This window comes from Mytilus trossulus, chromosome 12 (genome assembly GCF_036588685.1).
Source record: "Mytilus trossulus isolate FHL-02 chromosome 12, PNRI_Mtr1.1.1.hap1, whole genome shotgun sequence".
Taxonomy (NCBI): domain Eukaryota; kingdom Metazoa; phylum Mollusca; class Bivalvia; order Mytilida; family Mytilidae; genus Mytilus; species Mytilus trossulus.
Genome location: NC_086384.1, coordinates 5,142,431 through 5,160,214, shown reverse-complemented (window position 1 = coordinate 5,160,214; position 17,784 = coordinate 5,142,431). Strand labels below are relative to the sequence as shown.

Here is a 17,784-nt window from a genome sequence, read left to right as displayed (position 1 = left end):
ATATAATAGTCCACTCTAATATGCCTGCACATAACAACGTGTTATAGACTCTCTTTTTGATGAAACAATTGCCCATTTTTTCGGCAGAATTTATGCTTATGCACAAAAAGAATCCTTATGTATTGGCACTTATCACAATCAACTTTTTTGTGAAAATTTATATTCTTTTTAAAAGTATACAAATATTTCGACGATCCGAAAAAAAAGTAAAAACAAATATAAAACAAATTCAAGAACATCCTAAATTTTGCACCTTCACGTAACTTTTCAAACCAAAAGAAACAGATGCAAACAATTCGTATTTACCAACTTGGCCCTTTTCACCTTCTCTAATAAAAAATAAAGTTCCATTTCATTTGTATGATTTCAACCGGGTAACCGCCTGTTATAAACCAGTTCGACGAAAGGATTACCGGAATAGTTCGTGAAAATCAAATAGTGTATACAGACACAAATAACGACCACTGAGTTAAATGCCAATGACGTGGCCTGCCAAAACAAAAAAAGTGTACCTAACCTTGGAATGTAATGTAACAAAACAACACAATAACAGCATTTTTTAACAAGAGAGAGATAAAACAGCTGACATACCATCATCGGGCAAATGATATTAAACAATGTGTGCTGTTGTTCATCATAAACCGTCCTCAGTCGTCATACAAGTGGGTGATATACAAATAACTTATATGAAATATGATTGGATCAATATGATTGGATCAATATATAGTTATAAACCAACAGGAAAATGGCAGTTTTTCATCGTTTGTTTATTGTTAGATTTCATGGACCCCTTACCCTTTTGAATTGCCATGGATTTTTGTTTTGTATTTTTGTTATATTTTGTTCGATCATGTGGATACATCACAGCTTAAAGCTAAGAATACATTTGATCAACCTATGTCCTTCTTTCAACTAAGTATTTTATAAATGCTTTAGAATTTCATTAAAAAAACGTGCAAGCATAACTGATTTCACCTTGACATACTACGTCGGGACAATGACTCAGAGATGATATTGACTTTGTTCATAAAATGGTACGAATCAGCTGCCCGAGTTATGTCTCACACCTGGATAAATATATTATATTGACCTTTTTGATTTGATATGAGATTGGATTAATGTTTTATAATTCATGTAATATTGAATTCTGGAGTAAATGAGTTTGAATACAGAAAACACAACCGTGCGACCGTCATTAAAGCAATCAATTCAAAAGAGAATCTGGTAATTGTTTATCTGCCCTTTGAAGGACATGTTATAAAACATGAATGTTGTGGGAAAGTTAATTACGTTTTATTTACTACAAGGAAAGTTTGATTGCCTCGACATTTATATTCATAAAATGAACTTGTTTTGTCTGAATTTGTATTGATAACATCATCAGATAAACCAAGCTTCAAATATTGTACGCCAGAAGCGAGTTTTGTCTTTATAACCTCCTCAGTGACGGTGAAACAAAAGAAGTTTAAAAGGTGAAATAGAGTACAAAGTTTGAGAGGATTGAAAGTAGGAACTTTGAAAGGAGCTAAATACCCTTTTGATGTATAGATTTTGTCTTCACATACAGAAAATTATTAATACTCAATTTTTCTTAACAAAACTTTACATTCGGAATTTTTCAACATAATTTTTACATTGTTTATATGTCTAGAGATGTTGTACACTTGTGATTGTTTACATAGTTTAAACTTAGTTTGGCAGATTACATTTTGGGTGATACTTTACGGTCACCAGTTTAATACACATGATTTACTACAATTCATCTCTAGGGTGAGAGCATCTTATATGTTCAACCCATTATGTATCGATTATTTCCATCAATATTCATTTGTTATACGATGATGACTGATGTACCCATATTTTGACTATTTATTTATTGTGTCAATATAAATATAACGGAATTTGATGAGACTGTCATTAAAGTGAGAGGGTTAGCGCTATATAACCAGGTTTAAACCACCATTTTTTACATTTGAAAATGCCTGTACCAAGTCAGGAATATGACAGTTCTTGTCCATTCGTTTTTGATGCGTTTTGTTATTGGATTTTGCCATGTGATTATGGACTTTGCGAAATTGATTTTCCTCTTAGTTCAGTATTTTTGTGGTTTTACTTTTTGATACACTTCTTCCATATACAAATATCTGAAAGTTTAGATTTGAATTATTCATGCATTATATTAGCATGATTAAAATGGAAAATCAAACCATAATAGTATTAGAAGTTAAGACAAAAAGTTGAATAATTGTTAATAAGACGAATTTCAACTAGAGTACAAATTTTAAGAGATTTGAAATAGAAAAACTTTCAAAATGCTAAAAATGTAACGGTAGTAACCAAAAATCTGTAGTACCTTTATTTCAAGTACAAATTAAGTACTGTAAAAAACAGGTACCTAAATATTACAATAATTTTAAAGTGACAAAATAGTACTGAATATTAAAAGTAAATTTCCTGTACTACAGATTTTTGGTACAGTTATAGCACCTTTGCAAAAGTAGCTGTGTAGTCTTCTTGTAAATAGTAAGTGTTGAGAACTTTTCGGGCATTGCACATTATCCCACTAACATTCATTAGCGGAAATAAATCAAACACTCAATTAGAAATGTGCCACAAATCCGCAGTTGTTTAAATTATATATAAACAAGACAAATAATAATGAAATGTAAGTTAAATGCATTTAATACCAAACAAAAGGGATAACAGGAACTAAATGCAAAATATCCCAATGTACCACATTTTTTTTGGCCAAAATAATTGACAACTGATTTGTTTCGACGAAAGGGCCAATATAGAGTCAGGATTATACAATGTAGTTCATTGTCAGCAGGTTGTATTTCTTTGGTCGATAAATATATCTTGGACTAAGCAATGGGAACAATTGCGCCTCTTTTGGTGGTCCAATAACCAAAACGTCAACATTACTCCTTTTCCCTAAAAAAATATCAACAAAATATATTAGCTTTTTTACATGTGTCACTTCACATTTGGCTCCAATTAGAAAAATTGTCGATTTGCACCCCTGACATCATGCAGATTTTTACATTTTGGTTGTTAAGTATCTGTCTATAGATATCAATGCAAATGGGAAAAACAGGTGCAGACAGACTTCATTTTGCTTTAACTAATTGGGTCGAATAAAGTGTAGGTAAAAGGGCATTAACAAGAGAGATTGGTTTTATTAAATTAGTTTTGATTTTCTTTTTTTCTCTCTGAAATTGAGAATATTTGTTAGATTTGCGTTGCCAGTTTATTTTCGATTTATGAGTTTGACTGTCTCTCTTTTTAAAGTAGAGTTTACTATTTTGAATAATAACTTTTAACAGATTCAACTGAATTCTTATTTCTATTTAAACATGTACGATAAGCTGAATGAAGGCAATATGAGTAATACATGCAATGATTGTTGGAAATCTTGAAAAGAATTGGGGTGTTTTCACTATCAAATCGACTTTAAACGTAACAAATACCTTTTGCAAAGAAACGAAACTCAATGCAATACCTGTATCTGTGATATCTAAATCTATAGAAATTATTCATTAATCATTCGTACCTTTATTATTGTTTCACCTCGTGGTTCCACCAAGAAGTCTGGTTGGTGTTCAAGAGCAATTTTTGTAGACTGCGAAATGTGAATCATGCCCGCTATTAAATACAAAATAAAAATTCAATTGATGTATACATAGTTATCAAAGGTATCAGGATTATAATTTAGTACGCCAGACGCGCGTTTCGTCTAGATAAGACTCATCAGTGACGCTCATATCAAAATATTTATAAAGCCATACACAATTCTCTAAATTTAAAGAAGTTTGGAAATCAAATAAATATTAAATATTTGAGCGTTGATTTCTTCTTTTTCTTAATTGAATGTATAGGGATCTTTTAAATAGAACTACACTGTGTTTCTGTTAGATATTCATGTATTTCTATTTGTAACCATCTGATCAGCTACTCTTTTTTCAACCGATTCTTATAATTTTAGCTGATGTTGTACTGTTACACCTTTGTCCCAGAAAAGGGGAGGTTTGACATCTTCTAACTAGTTTAGTTTAAACATATTTTATTTGCTGAATTAACGCAATAAAGCAAAATAGATTAGACACAAGTAAATCATACTTATGAAGTCTTCTCTAACTAGTCTAACCCCGCCACAATCTGTATGTGCCTGTCCCAAGTCAGGAGCCTGTAATGTAGTGATTGTCGTTACTTGCTAGGTAGCATGTGTTCTATGTTTTTTCATTGTGTATATAACTTAGGCAGTTAGTTTGAATTGTTTTACCTTTGTCATTTCGGGACCTTTTATAGCATGCGGTATGGTGTTTGCTCATCGGTGAAGGTCGTACGGTGATCTATAGGTGTTAATTTCTGTGTCGATTGTGGACAATTGTCTCATTGGCATTCATACAACGACTTTTATTTATGCATGATTGGGTTTGTGCATCATTGAATTCCTTATGGCAATCTATATAATAATTCGCTTTTAGCAGCCAAAATGGTTAAATTTTGTCAAATTAAGCGATTAAACATTGATAATTACTGTTTCACTTGCAAGTGAATTAGCCGACCTCATTAAATCCGTATTCATGTGAACTTCAATTTAACCCGTCGCTAGAGATTGACAACGCATGCATTATACGTGTACAGGTTATTTAAAGAAAAAAATGTCAACAATGAAAGTGAAACTACGGTAAATCATTTGATTACTGATTCGATCTATATAAAATCATTCTTGTACGGTTAAAAACAATGGGACACATAAATTTTTAATCTATAAGATAAAATCAAACAGACCTATAAAAATCCAATTGCACGTGTTTTAATCTATGCATACCGTTATTTATATTTACATCGCTTATATGGTCATCTGAGGTCAAATCAATAGTTAATTAGATGACGTCTGGACTGACATACACACGAAACGGACCTACATATTATCTATACCATGCTCTGTATACTGTTTATTTTAGACTTTTAGTAGTTTGGACAAATGTTTTACATTGTTATATATCACATATGAGAATTTGAGTCAAATCGGTGACCATGAATTTGACAGCTTGTGTCCCTTTAAATGACTTAATTAGTCTTTATGTATCATATATCAAATTTCCGCAACTCTTTAAAACAACTTCTAATGAAAACAGCACGTATAATTAGGTTTCTATGTTGTGAAACAGTGAAAAACCCTGGATATTAGGTACATATGTAAGTATTGCAAATCATTTTGCGGTAATACTAATTAATATATCATGTTGCTTGACTGCACCAATGAAAGCATGAATTAGATTAAAGTATTGATAGTTTTCTTTAAAAAAAAAAATCACGAACGCAAACAATATTCATTATAAAAAAATAACTGTAAACTAATTTCTCAATGTCATTGTTGGTTAATTGGATACTTAATCCGGCTTAATTTTAAGTTGCTGTTTTACTTTGATGTTGTCACACGTTGTAACAAAAATAGCACGTCCATATATTTTCAAGTTAAAATGATTTAGTTTATTAAACGCAACGTATTATGTTTACAATTACATTCCGATGTATTTTTTTTTTTTATCGCAAATTGTTTTTATTAATCCAATATACATGTTGCACTTTTTAATGAGACATGAAATTTAGACATTGATGACACAGGATAAAAATTAGCTTAATCTTTTATAATACCTCTTGCAAAAAAATCCCAATTTGTTCAGATCGTTTTTTTATATATATTTACAACACGATGTGTTAAAGATAACAGGGATTATGATGCTAATTTCGTGATGCAAAATACCTATCAGTACTTGGGAATACTTAAAGAAAATTGGAAAGCCATTTTATATCTGAATCTTATCTAAAATTCGTAAGGATGCATTCAACATGGACAACTCATATCTCAATTTATTCCTATCTCTATTTTGAAGTTACGAAGTTTGTTTAAAATGTGTAATGTCTTACTGTCACTGACGTTAACTCTAAATTAGTGACGCTCACTCAGGAAAAACTGATCTAAAAAAAGACATATTAACAACGTATGTCCTGCACGATAAACATTGCTCAAATTGTTTAGTTACTGTGAAAGTACTTCAATTCGTGGGTATCAATTTTCGTGGTTTGAGCAATATTTACATGTTCGTGGGTTTTTAAATTCGTGGATTTAAAATTTCTAAAAAAAATAAAAAAAATAAAAAAATTAAAGCCCTTAGAAACGAAGGTTACAAATAGTCTGGATTGAAGGAAATTGCTAAGTAAGCATTGACTCCTGGAAATCGTAGTGATAACACTTATTAACTCATCATAAAGTGATCAACAGATTAAAGACCACCAAAGGTGTTAATTAGGCCATAAACATGTCACCTAAAAAGTAAAACCTACCGATGAGGATCTTTCCATGTCTTGATTTGGACAATTGTTTTTTTTTACTTCGTTGGACACTTAAATTCGTGGATCAAGTCATCCACGAAAACCACGAAAATTGGTACCCCACGAATAAAAGTACTTTCACAGTAGCTATAACTGATAACTCGACTGAGATGAACACCTGATAACCATTAAACTACAGGTTCTTTTCTTGGAATAGGCAATAATGTGGCAGGATTTAACCCTTTGATTAGAGATTTGAACACCGATAAACTCATGTGCCCATTTCTGTAAAAAGAAAATTTGATGTGTACGTAGAATTTTTTTTTGTCAGATCGGTTTAACATGTCTTAATGATACCAACAATAACAAACTCCGATGAAAATTCATAACGTAAACTTACCTATTACGGTATGACTTAAACATTGTTAAAATAACTTATATTTATGAAATTATTTATATGTGAAAGTATCGTCGCTTTTTAACTGAGACATCACGGAATGTCGTGGCAACCAATGCGATTATACTTATTGTCAACATATTTGATAGCTTGGTATAATCAGAAGAATCTCATTTTGGCAAACGAGTTCATATCGTATTACAATGCATCTAAATGACTTATAACAAGTTGAAGGCTATTAATCGTTGTTCCGTTAACTATTTGAAATGTTCATAACTTACGTTTACTCGTCGATTCCATCCGCGACGCAACATTCACTGTATTGCCAAACAGACAATATCGAGGCATTTTAGTTCCAACAACACCTGCGACTACAGAACCTTTAAAAAGATAGCGTGAAACAAATTAAAACTTCTACATTTACTGTATTACCAAACAGACAATATCGAGGCAATTTAGTTCCAACAACACCTGCGACTACAGAACCTTTAAAAAGATAGCGTGAAACAAATTAAAACTTCTACATTCACTGTATTGCCAAACAGACAATATCGAGGCATTTTAGTTCCAACAACACCTGCGACTACAGAACCTTTAAAAAGATAGCGTGAAACAAATTAAAACTTCTACATTCACTGTATTGCCAAACAGACAATATCGAGGCATTTTAGTTCCAACAATACCTGCGACTACAGAACCTTCAAAAAGATAGCATGAAACAAATTAAAACATCTACACGCAGAACTTTATTCATTATATTGTCTTCCAGAAAATTTGAAAATAAAAACAATCAACACATAATCATATACAGGTCTGAGGTAAAACAAAGACTATCTAATGTTACCTCTAAATCACACCAGGAACATTTGCAAATTATGCGTTTAAGTTTTTATTAAACAAAACATTGCACATCAAGTGTTAAGTTACACAAGCGTATGCACTAATTATGCAATATGAATGCATTCCGGCTAACATCAAGTTTGAGGCAGTAACTCAAAACACTAACGCGTTCGGTATTATAGTTTGCTACTTTATTTGTAACGTAGCTAAATAAATGTTTTTCTTTAACAATTTTGATTTGAAAGTATACAAATCTTTACAGAAGTTGAAAGTATTTAAGGTTTCGATAGTCTATTAAAGTGGCATAAGCTACGCTTTAGAAATTAAAACGATTCTTTTTGTTTTAAGTAGTACAAATAAAAGCGGAGTTTCGAAATGAATTTTGTTATTTACTGCAAATCTGGTCGACCCATATTTGTCGAAATATGCTCACTTTATTAGGTTGTATTATACATTTATACAGAGTTTTGCGACCAGTGAACATGTTGAAAGGATGTGTTAAGGTTTATCATAACAAACGGACAAATATGGCTGTATTTACATGTAAAATATTACTCTGAGTACAGACTTACCTGTAAAGTTGGAAAAGTTTTAATGCCTAGCATCCACTAGATATAATAAAGTTAAATGCATTTTGTGTTTCAGAAAGATAAAATCTCTTTTGGATTTTGATGGGCATTTTTTTCCTTCATGCAAAAGGTGTGAAAATTGACTAAGTTGTGGTACAGCTATGAGATGCTCCCTCAGGTAAGAAACCGGTTTGTATTGTTTTCATTGTCCTTAATTGACATGAACACCAGGTATCTTCACAACTATAGGTGAGTTAAAGAGTTTATCTGAGTCAGTGAGTGGACAGTATCAAAGTAATTCAGGTGTCTGTTTATTTTTGCATTTTTTAAATAAAAGGAAAACAAATGCCCATCAAAAACCAAGAAAGATTTTATCTTTCTTAAACACAAAATGCATTTAACTTTTATATAGCTAGTGGATGCTAGGCATTAAAACTTTCCAAACAGCACAGGTAAGTCTGTACATAGAGTAGTTTTTGAGGTGAAAATACGGCCATATTTTTCCATTTGTTATGATGAACCTTAAGTAACTTAATGTAAACGTAACTACAATGTATCATAGGGAAAGACTTTGCAATGATTATTGGTGTGGAATTTTTAGAAGCATTCATTAAGTAAAATTTCTCTCCTATCTGGATAAAAAGGAGCTTTCAATATTGCAATGTTTAATGTATTATATCACCGATACCGTTGATACTACTAACTTATTTTTTAATGGGCGTTCTCGATAAAGATAAATCCCTTAAATCGATTCGAAAGAAAAAAACCAACAAAATGTTATTTCAATTCTTCTTATCTATTGGTAAAAGTTTGTTCACATTTCAATAATCAATTGCACACTATAAACAAATATAATTGATCCGTAGTTAATTTATTGTATGCTTTTCTTGTGTTCTCTCTATAAATCTGAAGTGACTGTTTTAAATGATATCTGTCTATTAATTAAAATACCTGTATTTATTCCAATCCTTATTTGCCATTTCTCCCCTGGTATATGAGGTATTTGAGATTGACTAACTATTTCCAATATGTCTAATGACATCAAAGCTATTTCAGATGCATGTTGGTCGGTGTTCCTTACTGGCAAACCAGAAACCATCATGTAAGCATCACCTTAAGTAAATATTTATATATTTTTCAGGAAATAAGGGTTAAATCAAGTTTACAAACATCACAATAGAGACAAGTTCAATGACAAATATTGCATATAATGCGCATTTATTTTAGTATTGATATACACGTACTATCATCAATATCAGATTCCAGACAACATTTCACATTCTAGAGAACCCCAAAAGAAAAGACAAAAAACATGGATTTAAAGCATGTAAATCAACAATTATGGGGTCATAACTCAGGATTTAGATACATCTACATGACATTAAGTCATTCATGTGAGATCGCTTAGCATATTTAATTTCACTATTCAACGCTTATGCCTATTAATAAAATCCACTTCCTAATAATCATGATAATATTTGGATCAAACAATGTACTTGAAATGGCCAACATATAATATTGTCCTTTGTAAAGGCCCTGTGTTCTATGCACTGTGAACATTATAAGTTTACAATTGTTTTAAATATTGCGCATTTCACATGTTTCAATTAACAAAGGATAAATGGAATACTCAGACAGGATGCAACCTTGTCTGTCTTGCTATAGTGGTATTGTTTTACTTGTAATTGTTTATTGTAATTAAAAGGGAGAGTATCTGCTTCTGATTTATTGATTTGTATTACTCATTTTGATATATATATATATATATGTTTTGTTTTAACACTAATCAAAATAAAAAGATAAAAGTATACATTTGTAATGAAACCAGTTTTTCTCCGCCCAATATTCACGAAGGAAATCTATTAAGCACACTATTCATCCATAAACGTTTTCCTGTATGCCTTTTTATAACACATTCTTGTATGCAGGTCTTGTTATTTTGCTGATAAAAACCGTTTATTACCTTAATTTTAGAAACAAACGCATAATTTATACGAAGGTGTAAAAGTACTTTGGGTACAATTAAAAGCCTTGCAATATTGAAGCTGTTTCGTCTGTGAGTTTATAAAGGATTTTTTTTAAATCAAATTTTAAGGTATACATTATAACAATGGCATGATTTGGCTATAATACAATTTTTTTGTGTACTTTAACTATATATACCTATTACTTTACTTTGTAGACATCAAATTTTTCTATTATTTCATCTATCACACTGTACATATGACTTGCATTGGTGAACTTTTAGAGCAGATAGTCGTAAATCCAACTATATCAGAGTACTTAGTATACCGTTACTGATTCAAAATATTCTGGGGTGGTGTTCTCGAAAATATCCTAAGATTCGTCCTAAGACACATCTTAGACCAATTTTAGGATGGACTTAGGATCAACTTAGGACACTCTTAAGTTGTGTCTCGAAGCTATCTCAGACGAATCTCATGTTAGGACGTCCTAAACATATCCTAAGTCGAAATTTTAAATCGTTAAAGTAATTTTATGATAAAACATTTATTATTGACGAAATCATTTAATAAAATTGTTTACGAATTTTATAATAACATGTACAGAATTAAATGCATAATTACCAATGTAGTTATATCAAAAAGGATTGTTATCGAAACTGGAAAACAATTTGTTTTGAAATGAGAATAAAATTTGTAGTGTAATCGTATCGTGAAACACGAAGTTCAAAGTTTAAAATCATGCACAATATCTTTATATACGAGCTAATAACCGATGGTGCGTTTCATTTCATGTTCATTTTCACGTAAAGTAATGAGCAGAAAGCGAAATTCAAACTTTATTACACTAGGATGAAGATAGGATGCTCTTAAGAACCTAATTGGGTGTCCTAAAGTTAGGACGAAAAATGAGATATATCATAAGTTAAGAGAACTTCGAGAACACGACTTAGGACAAAGACTTGTCATAAGATAGACTTAGGACACGTCCTAATCCTAAGATAGCTTCGAGAACACCACCCCTGGTGTATAGGAGTATTGTTCATCATTTCTCTTGTGAGTTATTTTCTGGCAATGTATTTAAAGATCAAATGTATAATATTATAGGGACATGAATAATTGCTATACTTTAACTATATATACCTATTGTTTCTACTTTATATACATCAAACTTTTCTATTCGTTCATCTATGACACTGTACAAGTCATTCAACATATAGATCACTTGCATTGGTGAACTTTTAGAGCAGAAAGTCGTAAATCCAACTATATCAGAGAAGTATACCGTTACTGATTCAAAATATTCTGGTCTATAGGAGTATTGTTCATCATTTCTCTTGTGAGTTATTTTCTGGCAATTTATTTAAAGATCAAATGTATAATATTATAGGGACATGAATAATTGCTATACTTTAACTATATATACCTATTGTTTCTACTTTATATACATCAAACTTTTCTATTCGTTCATCTATCACACTGTACAAGTCATTCAACATATAGATCACTTGCATTGGTGAACTTTTAGAGCAGATGGTCGTAAATCCAACTATATCAGAGAAGTAAACCGTTACTGATTCAAAATATTCTGGTTCTATAGGCGTATTGTTCATCATTCGCTTGGCTATTGAAACAGGCAGCATTTGGTAGAGTAACTGTTCTGTTCTTTTTCGCTCTTGTTCTAAGTCGTATGTTTTATTCGTCAATGAGATTGCAAACGACTGTAACTTTTTGTTAAGACGGTATACAAGCAAAACTATCACAGGGAACATTACTATTGCTCCAACCACTATACATATACTTATTTTCACATCCATCTCATGTAGATTCAAATTGTTGTTGAGGGACACTACAATTTCCTATAAATAAAAATAAGAATAATAACGCTGTTTGAAATATTTAAATTCAAATAAAAAGTTTATGTAAGAAGGCGATAAAACGGTTATTTAATTATCTTTTATTTCACACTGATCAATCACTGTACAGTATTGGTTTTCAAAGTTCATTAACTAATTCCATGGTGAGAAGTTTGCTAAAAATAAGTTCAAATCTACTAAAACACAACGAATGTACAAAAACAGGTAGAAAAACACCTAAAGGTATCACATATGACTGCTATTAGAGTAGTACCTTGTGGTTCGACAATTATCATAATCGTGCCTGTTCTATCCCAAAGGTATTTTTAGAGTGTTGAACTACTTTTGGGACGAATAATATCAAATTGTGGGTAATTCTAAAAGCTTTAACTCAAAATAAGAATAAATTTATGTTATGGTAGTCTATTCAGTAATTCAGTGTGACAGATTCAGACATACTATTTTGTACCTTTTTTAACAAGACCAAACCACTTCTTTACATAAACATTCATCCCACAAATTTTGTAAAAGCGTAATTTTATCATCCTACAGCTTGTTATCGCATGCCAATCAAAAAGTGCATGAAAAAACGTTATACGCTGCTCACACTAGGTAATTTATTCCCAAATACTGAATATCAAACGTAATAACCATCGGACCATGTCTGTTGACCAATCTGACAGGGTACACTTTTCCTACTATGCATGCAAAGACGAACTTGAAGGGAAAATCGAAGTGTAAAATCAAAATATTAACCTCATCAAACGAGTTGAAAACACTTGTTATATTCGCGACTTGGTAACGGCATTTTCAATACAGAAATTTAAATGTTTGATTAAAACTGATTTTTATGGTCATGGATTGCTAAACCTCACACTTGAAAGACAGTCGCATACAATTCCTTTATCTTCTTATACAAACATTCATCATAGTACAACAACATATTGACGAGATCCTAAAGTATCGAGCCACGCCTAATAAACAAATAAAGGCAACAATAGTATACCGCTATATAACTCGACTGAGGAAAAAACAAATCCGGGCCACAAACTTAAATTGAGGGAAATGCATCAAATACAAGAGGAGAACAACGACACGACCGAAAACAACATTAAAATGCAACACACACAGAAACGAACTATAATATAACAATGGCCATTTTCCTTGTTTTATACAGGACATTTTAAGAAAAAAGATCTTAAAATGGTGGGTTGAACCTAGTTTTATGGCCATGTTAAATATAATATTAAAATGACAACATTATATGACAGGACTAAAATACAAAACTGTAAACGTAATATTCAAAAAGACAAAGAAAAGAATACTATCAAAGCTTGTTAAGATGATCAACAACGTCAGTACACCAGCTGATATATGTAACAATTTAGGTTCCTGTTGTTCATCGGGTGTCGTGTTTTGGTGTGGTTCATACAATGTAGGTGTGTCTCACTTTTTTGTTTTACTAGTCATTTTAATTTATGGCCCTTAATACATAGTAGCTTGCTACTTGCTTTGCGCCAAGGATCCTCATTAAAAGCTGTACAACGGCATATACATGTACTTGTTAACCCTAGGCTTGATAAATTGTGACTTGGATGAGGTTGTCTCATTGACACTCATAACACATCCTCTTACTATTATTAACTAACTGTGTCTAATATGTACTGTTTACCTTTGCTAGAGTGTCTTGTATGGTCTTCAATATATTGATATATGACGTCATATTATCAAACCAGACTATACCAGCTACGACAGAGGCGCTTGTTGCGTTGTTGACAGACATTTGTTTGCGCATGCTATGGAAATAGGCAGGACAGGAGATTTGAGTAAAAAATGGCCGGATGAACATCTTGGCCAAACAAAAAGGCAGGATGACAATTTATATAAATAACATCAGGGTGAAAAAGCAGGACCGAATAGAGTAAAAATAAAAACGCAGGATTGAGATTTTAACATAAAAAATGCAGGACAAAATTCCTCATCCTAGCCCCTCCCCGAAATTTAGACCAAATAGTATCTCCCTTTATTGACGGTTTCATTGTTTTTTTTCATTGAACAGTATGATTACACTTCTTAATGCTTTATTTGTTCAACTTTTCCTTTAAAAATCGTTAATCTGTAAATGACAGAAACTATAAAGTCTGAATTCTCAAAAAATCCTTGAAAGGTACTATTGTCCCTATATAAAATGTAAGGAAAAATATCTCAAATTTTAACAAACTGATCATTAATATAAACTGCACAATACCTTATTTATATTCTAGATGTATAAAAGCGACATGAATGGCCCCGTCCCAAAAAATTGAAAAATGTGCAATTTCAATATAAACACATGTGAACACAAACATGATGGTAGTCTTACATATAAAAAATCAGCTAAAGATCTGGAGGGGAATGAAGAAAAAATCTGTATAACTGTGATTTTCAATAATTTATGAAAGTCCAAAGCCCGTAATTTCAGCGAAACTTAGCGGAGCGGAACGAAACTTAAACTTGACCTATAACTCATCATGGTTAATTCACATACCAAAAATCAGCCTTATATCTGAAGGCGTTAAGAAAAAGAAGTACGTATAGCAGTGATTTTCAACAATTTCGCAAAGCCCAAAGCCCGTGATTTCGGCAAAAATTAGCGGAGCGGAACGAAACTTAAACTTGATCTGTTACTCATCATAGTTAACTCACATACCAAAAAATCAGCTTAATACCTGAAGCCATTTCGAAAAAAAACTCCGTATAATAGTTTGTTGCGGAATGACGGAATGACGGAATTACGGAATTTTGGAATGACGGAATTTTGGAATGACGGACAAGGATAAAACTATATGGCACTGACAACTTTGTTGCGGGGCCATAAAACATTTGAAGTCAATACAAAGTTATTAACCCCCGATGCATTTTAATATTAAACTAGATAAAAAATAAATACGAAATTTCGCGAAGTCATAACCACATTTGTGCACTTACCAATAGGACGTTACCCTCCCCTCTGTGGTCGTTCCTTATTATTTTCACTATACCAGCTGATAACGACATTTTTTCGCATACTAGACAGCTTTATTTGTCCTTACTTATCAGAAAATACTTCTTTGGAACAGACAGTTACGAACATATTAAGTTAAAGTTACGATCATCGTTGATAAAAATAAATAAGAGTTACGATCATCATCGGGATTTTTTGTATCTCGATTTTCATTCTTCTTGTTGCTTTTCCATCCTGTCCGAAAAATATTTCAATGGTAATGTTTATGAAGATGTTTCTTGATATAATACAAATCTGACAATAAGCTGTTAAAGTGAAGAAATCATCCTTATAAAATTTCCCTATATTTGTGTCCGCCGTATTGGGATGATCGTAACTGCAGTTACGATCATCAATGTTGACGCCAGTGAAGATAGGAATACTTTTGATCAACCTATATCCCTCTTTCAACTAAGTATTTTGTAAAAGCTTTAGAATAATCAATTTCAATGAAAAAAAAGTTGAAACATAATTGGTTTAACCTTGACATACTACGTCGGAACAATGACTCAGAGATGATATTGCCTTTGTTAATAAAATGGTACGAATCAGCTGCCCACGTTTTGTCTCACACGTGGATAAATATATTATATTGGTGATTTTTGTGATTTTTGTGATTTTTGTGATTTTTGTGATTTTTGTGATTTTACTTTTGTATTTTATATGAGTAAATGCAACAGTAAACCGATGTTTTAAACTCATACATCGATGAATAAAACAAATCTGGGTCATAAACCAAAACCGAGGGAAACGCATTAAATACAAAAGAATGACGACACAACATTAAAATGTAACACACACAGAAAAGAATTAAGCTTTAGACAAAATCAGATGAGAATAACAACTGTAACATCAAAACTAAATACATGAATTTGGGATAGAAAAGTACCGTGACGCGTTTTATAATAATGTAAATTCACACTCAAATATAACAGGAAACAAACGACACATACAATGGTACGAATCAGCTGCCCACGTTATGTCTCACACGTGGATAAATATATTATATTGACCTTTTTGATTTGATATGAGATTGGATTAATGTTTTATAATTCATGTAATATTGAATTCTGGAGTAAATGAGTTTGAATACAGAAAACACAACGGTGCGACCGTCATAACAGCAATCAATTCAAAAGAGAATCTGGTAATTGTTTATCTGCCCAATGAAGGACATGTTATAAACATGAATGTTGTGGAAAAGTTAAATACGTTTTATTTACTACAAGGAAAGTTTGATTGCCTCGACATTTATATTCATAAAATGAACTTGTTTTGTCTGAATTTGTATTGATAACATCATCAGATAAACCAAGCTTCAAATATTGTACGCCAGAAGCAAGTTTTGTCTTTATAACCTCCTCAGTGACGGTGAAACAAAAGAAGTTTAAAAGGTGAAATAGAGTACAAAGTTTGAGAGGATTGAGAGTAGGAACTTTGAAAGGAGCTAAATACCCTTTTGATGTATAGATTTTGTCTTCACATACAGAAAATTATTAATACTCAATTTTTCTTAACAAAACTTTACATTCGGAATTTTTCAACATAATTTTTACATTGTTAATATGTCTAGAGATGTTTTACACTTGTGATTGTTAACATAGTTTAAACTTAGTTTGGCAGATTTCATTTTTGGTGATACTTTACCGTCACCAGTTTAATACACATGTTTTACTACAATTCATCTCTAGGGTGAGAGCATAGTAATATGTTCAACACATTATGTATCGATTATTTCCATCAATATTCATTTGTTATACGATGATGACTGCTGTACCCATATTTTGACTATTTATTTATTGTGTCTGTATATTTAACGAATCAATATAAATATAACGGAATTTGATGAGACTGTCATTAAAGTGAGAGGGTTAGCGCTATAGAACCAGGTTTAAACCACCATTTTTTACATTTGAAAATGCCTGTACCAAGTCAGGAATATGACAGTTCTTGTCCATTCGTTTTTTATGCGTTTTGTTATTTATTTTTGCCATGTGATTATGAACTTTGCGAAATTATTTTTCCTCTAAGTTCAGTATTTTTTGTGATTTTACTTTTTGATACACTTTTTGGGGTTCCTTTTGGTTTCTTTTTTTTCAATTATTTTATAAGAAACAAGTTAAAAGAAAATCTTCCATATACAAATATCTAAAAGTTTAGATTTGAATTATTCATGCATTATATCAGCATGTTTAAAATGGAAAATCAAACCATAAAAGTGTTAGAAGTTAAGACAAAAAGTTGTATAATTGTTAGTAAGACGAATATCAACTAGAGTACACATTTTAAGAGATTTGAAATAGAAAAACTTTCAAAATGCTAAAAATGTAACGGTAGTAACCAAAAATCTGTAGTACCTTTATTTCAAGTACAAATTAAGTACTGTAAAAAACAGGTACCTAAATATTACAATAATTTTTAAGTGACAAAATAGTACTGAATATTAAAAGTAAATTTTCTGTACTACAGATTTTTGGTACAGTTATAGTACCTATGCAAAAGTAGCTGTGTAGTCTTCTTGTAAATAGTAAGTGTTGGGAACTTTTCGGGCATTGCACATTATCCCACTAACATTCATTAGCGGAAATAAATCAAACACTCAATTAGAAATGTGCCACTATTCCGCAGTTGTTTAAATTATATATAAACAAGACAAATAATAATGATATTTAAGTTAAATGCATTCAATTCCAAACAAAAGTGATAACAGGAACTAAATGCAAAATATTCCAATGTACCAAATTGTTTTTGGTCAAAATAATTGACAACTGATTAGTTTCGACGAAAGGGCCAA

General features: G+C 31.4%; 2 protein-coding genes across 2 annotated transcripts in view; one reads left to right on the top strand and one right to left on the bottom strand.

The window, feature by feature from the left end:
• Positions 1 to 17,784, top strand: part of LOC134693198 (SUZ domain-containing protein 1-like) — a 260,322-nt gene that overhangs the window by 102,038 nt on the left and 140,500 nt on the right. The window lies entirely within an intron of this gene.
• LOC134693593 (receptor-type guanylate cyclase gcy-13-like) lies at positions 2,770 to 15,004 on the bottom strand. The gene is made up of 6 exons (XM_063554436.1): positions 14,936 to 15,004; positions 11,539 to 11,971; positions 9,100 to 9,261; positions 7,021 to 7,119; positions 3,554 to 3,645; positions 2,770 to 2,934 (listed from the first exon to the last, which is right to left on the bottom strand). Exons 1-6 carry the CDS (start codon positions 15,002 to 15,004, stop codon positions 2,824 to 2,826), a joined length of 966 nt encoding a protein of 321 aa, XP_063410506.1. The 3' UTR covers positions 2,770 to 2,823.